The sequence below is a fragment of the Triturus cristatus genome, chromosome 7 (assembly GCF_964204655.1).
Source record: "Triturus cristatus chromosome 7, aTriCri1.1, whole genome shotgun sequence".
NCBI lineage: Eukaryota > Metazoa > Chordata > Amphibia > Caudata > Salamandridae > Triturus > Triturus cristatus.
In genome coordinates this window covers 1,533,930,584-1,533,942,957 of record NC_140590.1, presented here as the reverse complement: position 1 = coordinate 1,533,942,957, position 12,374 = coordinate 1,533,930,584, and the positions used below count along the sequence as shown (strand labels likewise).

The 12,374-nt window shown below is 42.5% G+C and overlaps 1 protein-coding gene across 3 annotated transcripts in view; it reads left to right on the top strand.

Moving 5' to 3' along the window:
* The window catches only part of LOC146812317 (serine/threonine-protein phosphatase 4 regulatory subunit 1-like), a 389,023-nt gene that overhangs the window by 129,550 nt on the left and 247,099 nt on the right, over nt 1–12,374 (top strand). For all 3 annotated transcript variants that reach the window (XM_085619300.1, XM_085619299.1, XM_085619298.1), the window contains one exon: nt 7,987–8,093. In XM_085619300.1, the coding sequence (XP_085475426.1) occupies nt 7,987–8,093 (107 nt within the window). The remainder of the gene's footprint in view (nt 1–7,986; nt 8,094–12,374) is intronic.

The following is a 12,374-nucleotide window of genomic DNA, read 5'->3' as shown; positions in this document are numbered from 1 at the left end:
TAGGCCACACCTGTCCTGAACAGGCCCCAACGGGCAACTGCCCTTGTCCTCTCCACACTTAACCTTGATCCTTGGGCTGACATGCCTTAAGCCTAAATATCCCTGGGTCAGGTGAATTTTGGCCATGGGAACTCTATCTAAATGGTCATTCTGACCATGAGCGGCTGATAGGATGTCCATACTTCCAACCTGCCCAGCCCCCGGGGGGCAAGGGAGCAGAAAGCCCAGTAGACACCAGGGAGATTTTCTTTTTTCTATTGCTTATGAGGTTGGGGTGAGCTGGTTGCTCTCCCCCCCCCCCCCCCCAGCCCCCCAAATGTATTTCTCCTCAGTGTCTAATGGCCTTTCTGTCCCCTAGGGGCATATTTAGGTAAATGCCTACCCTTTTTTGGTCATTTTTTGGTCACGCCTGAGCCAGCGCATGCGCTGCTCTGGCGAGAATTTTAGCTAGTAGGCTTCAAAAAGCCGACCACAGCTTTTTGTGTGGCCTAGAGCGTGCGGTTACGCGCACAGTTACGTGTGCGCCATCTGGCATTCCTCGCATCACTCGCGGGCACCCTTACAGTGCGCGATCAGGCGCCATCTGGCTTTCCTCTCGCTTGCTTTCCCAAGCGCCTCGCTCCGCCCCTCCCCCACCACAGAGTGCGTCTCGCGGCCGCGCGTCTTGTTTTACTTTGCATCTTGTTTAAAGCGCTTATGTTCCTTAAAAAAACAATGCTGCTTTTGTAAACAGTTTTTCTCTTAATCCACTTCACCTCTACCTGCTACCGCCCGAGGTCGTCGGACACATTTCCCCCTTTGCAAACTATTTACCTCCTCCTTTGAGGTATTGGTAAGTAATCATGCATTTGCAACGCAGCATCTCTGCCTAGCAATGAGGAGGTCATTCCCCTTTCGTGCCTCCTCCTTATTTACAGTCTGCAATGAATCAGAAAAGCCGTTAGTGAGTCAGAAGGGTGTTTCCACCTCGCAAAATGCTTTTAGTACATTGTACATAAGTTTTGCGTTTGCTAACCCTGGGATTTAGTTTCGCAGGCTTGCAAGCGCCAAAATGTTTTGTACATAGGCCCACTGTCCTTAACGACTGCACAATTGTTGGTTATATAAGTTGAAAATGTTCCCACTGGGCCTGTAGGCGTCCTTTCCGATGCCTGCTGGAATGCAACAGCAGAATCCAGGTACCTGTTGTGTTAGGATAGCGACCTGTGTGTGGTTTCATACCTGTTCTCAGCCTGTAAACATACTGAGGTTTTAAAACGTCAGTAGTCTAATGTGCTTACGAATGTACAGACTGCAGGTGCATTTTTAACTAAATCCTCTCCGTAGAACGCCCACCTCCCTCTGTAAAGGGGTCTTTAACTCCTACCCTGTTTTGACTCATAAAAGTGGCCTCATCCTAACAATTGCGCCATCTGCCATCCAATTCAGAACCAATCACTGGAGCAGAAGCGTCAGTTCTCCATTAAAAGGACTCCTTAACTGAATAGTTTTGGACAATGTGACTGGCTACTCTACAACGCTTACTCATTCATAGTTTGCGTTGCATTTGCCCCATCCCCCTCTGCTCCCAATCACCCGCTCACAACAGGGCAGGATTGGTAATATGCCCACCGTCTGTGTTACTACAGGCCCTGTCTCCTTGTTCTTCTGTCTGTAACCTCAGGGCCTGGTCGAGCTTTCATCTGTTCCATAACTGATAAAGAACCCAATGACTTGGAGTCCTGGAGTTACTGCGCTGCAAACTGTTTTCCTGCTGTTACCCGGCCAGGATTCCCAAAGGTTTGTATTCTTGAAACTCTGCTGTTGCCACAGATTGTAGGAAACCCAAAATGCCAGGCATACGTAGCGGACCCATATAGGAGTACATTTCTCTCTTTGTGCCCTTTACTTTTGTGATTCGGGAACATAATAAATAACTTTACCGCTTACAGTACCCTGACTGACAATGACGCGTGGAGTTCCGATGAGGAGAGCCAGGGTATTGGAGCCCTGTGCAATCTGAAGGGATGTAACACATCTATTTTTTTTTTTTTTTTGTTTAAATCGTTTTTATTAACCTTTTCTGTTGTTGTTTGTTTTGCACAAGGATCAGTAAAACATTACAGTCAAAGCAGCACTCATGTAGTAACGGGAAAGAAAGGGGGGGGGGGAGAGAGAATTAATTGCCAGCAGTAAGGTACACTTAGGCAAGCAATGACATGACAATGCAAATTCCGGGTGTGTTAATACAACCAAGCTTATGGCAATCTCTCGAGAAAGGACAAAGCGGTGCTGCTAATTTTATACATCAGATGGTACGTGAGTAGTACAGGAACAGTGCAGTTCAAACATAACCTGGGACATAGGGTACAACAAAATGAGGACAACAAAAGGGAAGGAAGGGTTGGGAAGAGTCGCGTAAGACCTGCCGCCATATCTAAGGGATGTAACACATTTTTATGGAGGATTTATCAGGGAACGGGTGTGTCTGATAGACTTGACACAAGCTGTATTACTAGGAGAAACGGTTGCTTTATTTCATAAACGTTAGTCGCCGCCTGACAGCACCTTGAACCTTTTTGCTCCTGGGTTTGCCAATATTCCAAAAATAGCCACACAAATGTCCTTGCTGATGAAACGTCTTGCTTTTGACCTGCACACCTGCCTCAGACACACCGCCATTTTAATCTGTAATTGTGTGTGTATGAACGAGTCATTTTGACAATGCTTCCCGTGTTCAGTCTGATGCCTGTTGTGGCTGCGCAGTTCATTACAGACAGACAGACAGTCAGATGCATTGGTGCTTCACCGGTGATCGCCAGCACCGCAAGGCTGCCACGGCCCTCCATGGAAGCCGTGGCCAGTCGCCCTCAGATGTGTGTGGGGTTTCTTAGGGCCCCCTTATGTTTGGTGATAGGTACCTTAAACCTTCTAATCCGTTAAAGCGGGACCCCCTTGCATCGGCATGGACGTCTTCGAGTGGTCTCCCTCAGTCTGGCTGTGTATTCTTTAATCTTGAACTGACTGAAGCTTGAAGGCTTCGGAGGAGGGAATTTTCAGATCCAAACTTCACTTCCCGTTGACATTTTACTTCCCCCTTCTTCGACTTGCCCCTCCCCAACTCCTATAGCCGGAATCTATAGCCATCTGCTGTATTTTTTTTATTTAAATAAATTGTGTTGTAAGGTAAATTGTGCTATCAGCCCCATATCAGTTCAACAATTACATTAAACAAGCATTGGCATAGCCAATAGGTCTCGCCTTTGGGACCTTATAAGTGTTTAGTTATCCAGCACAATATCCTTGGTGCAACAACATCAACTGTTGCATGGCTAAACACTTCTAAGGTCCCAAAGGCAAGACCTATGCCACTGCTTGTTTCTCTATTGTCCAGTGGCCTTTCTGTCCATGGGGGCAAATTTTCGGTAAACATACTCAATCCACCTCCAGGAGGGGCGAAACACTGATTCACCTATTCTGAGATGAGAGCACGGCATGATGCCTGAGTGAGCTGCTCCCACACTTTTTTCTTTTTGAGCAAAAAAAAAAAAGGTGGGCACTTGGGGGCGGATCTTCCAGTCAATGCACAGTGTTCCCACCCCAGAATAGGTGCATAAGTCTTTCTGCCCCCTCCCAGGAGTGGCTTGAGGGTGTTTACCCAAAATCTGCCCCGGGGGACAGAAAGGCCACTAGACACCAGGGGGAAAATTAGTCCCCCAAAATTTTAAATGGAGGCATTTTGCTCACCTAGGCATCGTGCTGTGCTCCCACCCCAAAATCTGCTAACAGGGTTGATGGAAGATATTTACACAAAGTTATCCCCTGGGTGACAAATAGGCCCCTAGACACCAGGGATTTCAATATGGCACCAAAAGAAACCAGAGGTTAACGTGACCTACTCAGATATTGAGACAATATGCCAACCCCAAAATGGGCCATAACGTTTTTCTGCCCCTATGGGAGCTTCAGCATTCCCACCTTTCTGGCAAGAGGGAACATTTTGATTATTTTTTAATGTATTTTTAGAATACATATGGTTAGCAGAGTGGGGCTAAATCCCAATATCGTCCCACCTCTATTGCATGTTCGGGCCAGATGCCACCTGGGGAAAAGTACCAAACCCAGACACCTGGGGCAGTCCAAGATGGTGTGTGGATCCTAAGACATGTCCTTACCCACAATGCTCTGCAAATCTCAAACTTGGACTTAAAGCACACATTTTTCTTGCATTTCTGTGATGTAAATTTCCAAAATTAACAGGGATATAGAAAAGTCAATGACAGTCCGCACTAGACTCCCTTTAATCTTGTTTTGATGTGTGCCTGTCGATGCGCACTAGCCTCATCTTCAGAAGTAGGGTAGCATTTTTATCGGGACAAGTGTGGGAATGCTGGGTGGTAAATATTTTATGAATTACTGGTGATTCAGGTAGTGTATGTCACAGAAATGCAAGGAGAATGCATAATTTTAGGCAAAGTTTGAGGTGTGCAAACCATTGTGAGTTAGAAAACTTTGAGGGATGCATGCGGGGCACCACGATCCACAGCTAGGCACAATTTTAAAAAAGGGTAGTTTTCAGTGGAAAATGTTATGTGCCCATGTTGTGTGTTGGGCCCTTTTTATCGTGGGTTCTAGACTTACCACACAAGTGTGATACCATTTTTATCGGTGAACACAGAATGGTAAACCAACTGTTACTACCAATTGTAATTCTGTACATTTGTACCTTCCAAGTAAGCCAGTGTGTAAGAAAGAAGACATTGTGAGCAATGCCCTCTAACTCACATGCTTGTATGGTTCCCCAGCAATTGAGAGATGTGCAAATAATCAATGCTCCGTAACTCCTTATGTGCCTATTTCAGAAATACATACATTTTCTTGCTACTTATTTTCCACTCTTTATATTTTACCACATAAATTGCTCATACCTGGTACACAATAAAAACCATTGTAAGGTGCAGCTCAGTTATTGGCACCTCGATTTCTTGGAAAACCTACAGACCCTGCATATCTCCACAACCAGAAGGGTCTATTGGACGCAGTGGTATATTGCTTTTCTAAATCGGCCATTGTGACAAAAAGTACAAATTAAAACATTGTTACAAATGGACATTTTTCCTACTCATTTTCAATATTTTTTATTTAAACAGTTAGTTTTTGAGGGAAAATCCATGCGGGATCTGCACAAAGGACCTCTTCACTACTTTTCAGAAATCTATAGCTCTCCAAAATCAAACATAGGTTTCACAGTGGTTTCCACCACAAAGTGTAAATAAGTTGAAAGCGCATAAATTAGGAAAAATTGGCTACCTCTTTGAAAAATGCCAAAACTGTGATTTAAAAAAATCGTTTTTTAAATTAAGCGCTGCATGTTCCTGAAAGCTAGGAAGATGGTGAGTTTAGTGCAGCAAACTTTCAGTTTAAGCCATTTTTGGGACAAAAACAAACACTTTTTTTTCCAAAGCTGTTTTTTAGGTCTTGCCTGAGCCAGCGCATGCGAGACATTTAGGAGTGGAGCTTTCAAAGTGCTGCCACAGGCTTTTGGTGGTCTAGCGCTTGCGTTCACGCGCGCAGCCGCCATCTGTCTTTAATTGTGAACACTTTCACGGGCTGCGCGGCCGTGTCACTTTCACGGCCGCGCGGCCAATGCTTGTTGATTGAAAACAGCTGAGCGTTTGCCACTCTTATAGAAGGATGTCTCGAGGGACAAAGGCTTTAATGAAGTTGCACTTAGACTTCGTTCAAGGTACCTCGTGTTCAGTACGCTTGTCATTCCCAAGCATAGCTCGACTGACTACTGTACATTGCAAATTTCTCCAAAGTGCTTTGCACTTCGTAATTAACCATATGAATTGCAGGCCGCACGTTGCCAGCCAGTGCAATCAAAGGGTGGCAGCCCTGTGGTCCTCGCACAGTGTGACTTGCAAAGCCATGACCAGATGCTTGCTGACTGCTTGCGAAAGCTTGGAATGATTACTGCCTTCCTCGGGCTTCCGGTAACCATTCACAGAGTTCAAGCTGTCCTTACTTGACTACCTGTACTGTGCGTGTGCAGTCTGGGCGTTCGGGAAGAGCTGACAATAGTGCCTGCAGAACTCCCCCCATGTAACATTCACAGTGTGCCCCCTGACCTTTAATGGAATACGGGTGGCGATGCAGGCATATTCCAAGTGCTGTATTTGAGTTCTGTATTTGCGTGCAGGCCTCCATACCAGCAGTTGTCAATTCTCGCAGCATATCTCAAGCAGAGCTCCATCGCATCAGTATTAATGAGGTGGGTGTTTTTCGACCTTCTGAAAAGTTCCTTTTCACTGAGAGGTTTGAGACTCTTTGAGCCTTCCCGCAGCATAAAGCAAAATAATTTATTTAATAAAGTTTTATATAGCGCTAGCTAGACCCGTGGATATCAGAGCGCTTTACATACACAAAGGATAGCCAATAGGTCTCGCCTTTGGGACCTTATAAGTGTTTAGTTATCTAGCACAATATCCTTGGTGCAACAACATCAACTGTTGCATGGCTAAACACTTATAAGGTCCCAAAGGCGAGACCTATTGGCTATGCCAATGCTTGTTCTTATTTGCCTCAAAAAACTAAAATGTAGCTATATTTTGGCTATTTTTGCAGTCCCCTCTAGGGAAATCCACAAACCTCTGGTATATTTAGAATCACCAGGATGTTTGGGGTGGGGGAGGCAAGGACTCAAATTTGGCATGAATACATATATTATGTAGAGAAAAGGGTAAGGAGGCCTAAGTGTGAACTAAACCGAATAGCCAGAATAGCAAGAGACAAGAAGCCACAGTACTCAAGTGGTACTCAGGATGTGTGACGTATCTTACAAAGACAAAGAGGTGGTGGGGGCCTGCATTCACATGCCTCCTCAGTCCTTGGGGGAATACTGGGAACCGGTTGAAGGGGTTCTCAGTGCTCTTATTGTGCTTCCAGGCCCAGGACTGGAGCCGTTTTGACCACCCAAGATGTTTGCACAACGTCTCTACCACTCACCTTTAGTTAGCACAGTAAAGGGAAATTTGTCTTTTGTTTCTCTATTCCAGTAATTTTTGTAAACTGACTGTGCTGGTCATGAATTGCATAATTGCAGAGTGGACAAGAAAAAGTATTCCATTCAAATATATTCAATATTTCAATTACATTTTAGTTTCTGAAACCGTTCCCTAACAAACATTACCAAATTTCCGCACATTTTTCACTCCATTATTTATTTATTTTTTTTAATTTAAACTGCTCCATGGATTTTTAACCAACTATTTCCAAATTTAAGTTTGCCTACATCCTCTATTATGGTGCAAGTTTAGGAATTTCAGTCTGAATGCAAATTTTGTTTCTTCCTTCTCTGTCTCTTCCGTATCCCTTACGTTGCTCCCCCTTCTGCTGTTGCCTTACCCCTTTGGTCAATCCACACAAAATGTTTGCTGCATATTTGATTATATTAGGAATTTGTTTGCATATGTATCAAAGAATTCCAAAGTTTGTTAGTGAATTACATAGTTTAGAAGAACATGATGGCTGTTACAAGTATAAATCACACTTTACTCATCTCATAAATGATTGAAAGGTCAGAAAAAACGAATTCACTTAAATTTTTCGAGGCTGCATTAATATTTACTGTAAAGTGCAACGCTTTCTATTTTTAGAAGTATGTCTGTAACCACTGTGGCATTACAGTAGCCTTCACCACATGATATCCATAGCAACAGAAAAGGCAAGTCGACCCGATGCTCCATTTCTTTTGGAGGAGCTCGAACTACACAAAACATTACAAGTCTTCAGTTTATTTAAAATCTATCAAGGACCTTGAGCCTTCCATACAGACTAGTGGTTTATGATGGGTGACTTTTCAAACCTTGAAATGCAAAGTATTTGAATTTCTTTGTCGATTGATTTGCATTGCTATTTTCTGTTGTAGCACTGTGCTGATACACTATTTTTTTCAGTGTGTTACCAGTAGTGGAATGAATGCTCATGTTCACCTTCTCTTTGCAGACAGATCATTGCCCGGGGTCTGCTGGACGTACTCCGAGATTTCAGCAGCAATGAAGAAGATTTCCAAACTGTGATGGAGATCGTGGTCAGGCTCTCAGAAGATACAGGTCTGGTGTTTAGTTTGTTCTCTGCGAGATTGTTAGTGTTTCACTATGGCTACTTATTCAGAAGGGACATTTTTAAACTGCCTAATGTTATGTGTTCACAAGCATCAATTGTGTTTGTTGGTTCTGATATAATTATGTGTCTCTTTAGTCACCCTTTTCTGACATTCGAATATTACTCCAGTAGAACACTTACATAACTATTTAGGCCTTCTAGACATGAATGCATTTTGTTTCATTAAATCTCACAGATAGCGGTAGATTGTAAAATGTTTGGTTTTTGCTGACTCCTCTGACAAACCTTATGGATTGGAAATGTTCCCTGCAATACTCCTTTTTAGGCTCCCTTAGGAGTGGTTGCATAGTGCATTGTCCTCTATAAATCTGGATATATGTGCAATTTTCTGACAACCTAATGGTGGCCTTGCAGAAAAGCTTATGCTCTGTACAGAATGTCTGAGATGGTGATGGTGCTAAGCCAGTGATAAAGGCTATGACCATGATTGGTTCATTGTGAAATGTTATGCCATCGGTCTGGTCTGTTCATCATAAAAGGTTATGACCCGGCAGTAGACCTGACTTTTTTTATTGTGAAAAGCATATGTTACAGTGAATAGGCCTTAAATGGTGGTTTGGTTTTTACACTCTGTTAAAGCCTGTAGACGCGCATGCTGTCCCATGGAAACTCAATGATTACTGATGTAGGCAAGGAGTTTGGTGCCCCTCAGATAAATCCTCGGGATGGTAGCTTTTCACTGTGATAGTCCTTGCTTGGCCCTCTTGGGTGGGGTTTGTATATTGTTTTTGGCAACTAACTTAGTTAATATTTTCAATTTTATGACTATGTCAGAAGTTTGCCTTGTGGTAATGCTTCATGCTTAATCCAATAGACCTGATTTGGTTATGTTGACATAGTAATGGTAAATGTTATAGGCATGTTTGGCTTTTTAGGGGGGGGGGGGGGGGGAAATCATCCCAGAAGCAGGAGTCTGATCTGTTTAATCTGAAAAATTACAACAAAGGCTATAGAATTGACTTAATTGTGATAACCCTATGTTAAAGTCAATAGACTACGGAGGGTTGATTTTTATTACCCTATTTTAAAGACTGTCGAAGAGTATTTTCTTATGTGGATTTACATAGATGACTGTAGTAGGCAAGAGGTTTTGTGTTAGTTATCTCAGTGACAAATGGGTGTATAGAAGATTTCTATTATGATAAATCTTGGCTTTGATTGTATACCTTTAGAAAAATGTGTTTAGTTGCTCGTTGAAAAGCATATGCTCAATACGTAAGCATCAGATAGTTATTGTGACAAGCCTTTGTTAATGCCTAGAGGCCTGATTGGTTCATTGCAAAACATTCTTTTAAATGGCATAGGTTGAATACGTTATGGCAAATGCACTAAGTTTGACTTATTGTGAAAAACCGATGCTAAGGCCAATAGGCCTTCAAGAGTGAATTGTTTTTACGCTGTGCTAAATCCTGTAGACACGCATTTTGTTACTTTCAGTCGCACAATTTACCATAGTGGGTCGGATTTTGGTGTTCGTTACCCCCTTTGACAAACCCTGGGGGCCAAACATTTGCTATCTTAGAATACTTGTTAGGTCCCCATAATAGGGGTTGTATGTTGTTCGTCAGCTGTAACTTTGTGCATGTTTATAATTTTATGACTGTGTGCCTGCATGGTGCCTTGTTTGAAAGCTTGCGCTCGTGTTGCTTTACGTGATCGTCTTTCTTAGACCCTCTTAGGAAGCACTGACCGGTATACCGGGAAACCTATACATATACAGATAGCCTTTAGGTCAGCCCTAGTCTTCAATTGATCTGTTAGTATCATTTGCAATCTGTTTCTGCCTACAAGAGCAAACCGCATATTGCAGTGGGTCAGCCTATTCAGCCACTGAATTGATTGCGTTGGGAGTCACGGTATTTTGCCTGATCACTTGTGCACATTCATCTGAAAACAAGGGTGCACCAGTATCGGGGTTGTGATGGTGATTCTGTAAATATGGTTAAGCTGTTTTGACATCAAAAAATCAGTTTTTGAATTTTTTAAAATGGTAACATTTTTTGACAAATCTGCACAGTTAAAAATAAAGAAAGAAATAACAGATTTTCCGCCTTAGATTTTCTTTGCCAAATTTCATTTGCATTTATTCAAGAATAGAAAACGTTTTGGGGCTCTCAAAAGAGGATTTGTTTTCAACATAAGTTTGGCATCAATATTTTGTGAGATGCAGAATATAAAGTGATTGACAGAATTACATTTAGCTAATGTTGACTAAGGGCCCGTGGAATATTGAGGACAACTGAGCATAGGATGAAGGCTCTCAGTTCCTTGAGGGACCATAAGACTTCATAGTCTTGTGACCAAAAAATTACTTTAGGCTAAGTCTTCAAAACAGCAGGCTTGTCAGGATATACATCAAAGTATGCAGTTGTGAACCAGCAAGACCTTAAACTCTAGCTTGAGGTTTGAACTCTGGCCATCAGTGAAAAGAGGCACAATGTTGACATCTTCTCTGACATTAGATGGAGGAAAGGCACTGTTATTAGTCACATACCCTTTGCATCTTAAAAGATGCTACATGATAGCTACAGAACTTCTATGCCTAAAGTAGTGTAAACATGCTAGAAGGTCTACAGAGGCATGAGACAACAATGCAGTAATGACATCTATCAAGAGATGGACTATTATGCAATATTGACATCTATCAAGAGATGGATTATCACAAGCCCTAGCAGTTGGAGTTTACCTGTTGGACTGGTCTGTTTGTTTACTCCTTGGTCACGGATCTTTTCTTTCTGTGATTACACTTGAAGTGGGATTCTGATGCTGACTTAACAGTGAAATAACTCTTACTATGTGGTTATTTTTGATCAGCAGTGCAATGTGGAAAGGTCAGAAATGTCAGAGCTACTGATGGTACTAACCTGTCTCTAGAACACTAGATTTTTAACCAACATTTGCTTAATCGCAGAGAACTAGGTTTCCACTCAAATACAAAAATATTTACATGATTTGCTTTATGAAAGCTTCTGCTGATTTTTCATTTTCTAAAGGCAAACTGTGTGACAAAGTTCAAATGTTAATTGAATTATTTTTAATCTTTTCTTCAAGGCAGGATCTAACAGTAGCTCTTTTCAACTAGGAGCTATAGAGGGAAAATGCCAAGCCGCCCTCCACTCAACATCAATAATGGCTTGGCATCAAGAGGACTCACGTTTCAATTCAAGGACCTCCACTACTATTGGGAATAACTATTTCCCAACCAACGGCAACACGTCCAAATTTAGCCAGGTCCTGAACCTCTTGAATTTCAATTAAAACCTGCAATACAGCCCTTCAATGCCTCACGCAAAGTATGACACCACAGCTCACAAAAAAATCAGAAAAGTCAATGTGAGAAGTGAAAAAGTGAAGGAAGAGAAGGCACCTCACGTACGCAACACCAGGAAGGCTGCCAGCTGGTTCTCGCTGGTATGCCCACGTTTTATCATCATTGGTTGCCAACTCATAGAGGTAGTGTCCAGTAAAGAAAAAGGTGGATAGACCAAGAAAAAGAAATAATTTTTAAATGGAAACTTTGCTGTCCCCATAGGCAAAGAAAGAGAATGAAAAACCCAGTGTATTGCCAAGAACAAGTGTTCCAAGCAATATTTAAAATTGAGGTAAAAACTCACTTTAGGTCACCCTCTTTATTCACAACCAGTGAGTTCACTCAAAAATAAAAGCACTATATGTTGCTAACCTTTATAAGGAAGGCCAACATGTTTCATTGCCATTAATCTTTATTGTGGCAATTTCATCAGGGCATAGGGTTTTAATCACTCGCCTCACTGGACATCCACTTTTGTGTTACAGAAGGGCATGTAAAGGCCGAGGGCATTCATACCAGCCTTCACAATGTCAATCGGGGTTCTATTAATTATTCCTTTTCCCGATTCTCAGAAGTGCGCTGAAACTAGCGTGTGTTCCACCGTAACCAGCGTCGGAGCGATCCTTATCTCGTCACCACCTCTGGTTACGGTGGAACACGCGCTAGTTTCAGCGCACTTCTGAGAATCGGGATAAGGAATAATTAATAGAACCCCGATTGACATTGTGAAGGCTGGTATGAATGCCCTCGGCCTTTACATGCCCTTCTGTAACACAAAAGTGGATGTCCAGTGAGGTGAGTGATTAAAACCCTATGCCCTGATGAAATTGCCACAATAAAGATTAATGGCAATGAAACATGTTGGCCTTCCTTATAAAGGTTAGCGACATATAGTGCT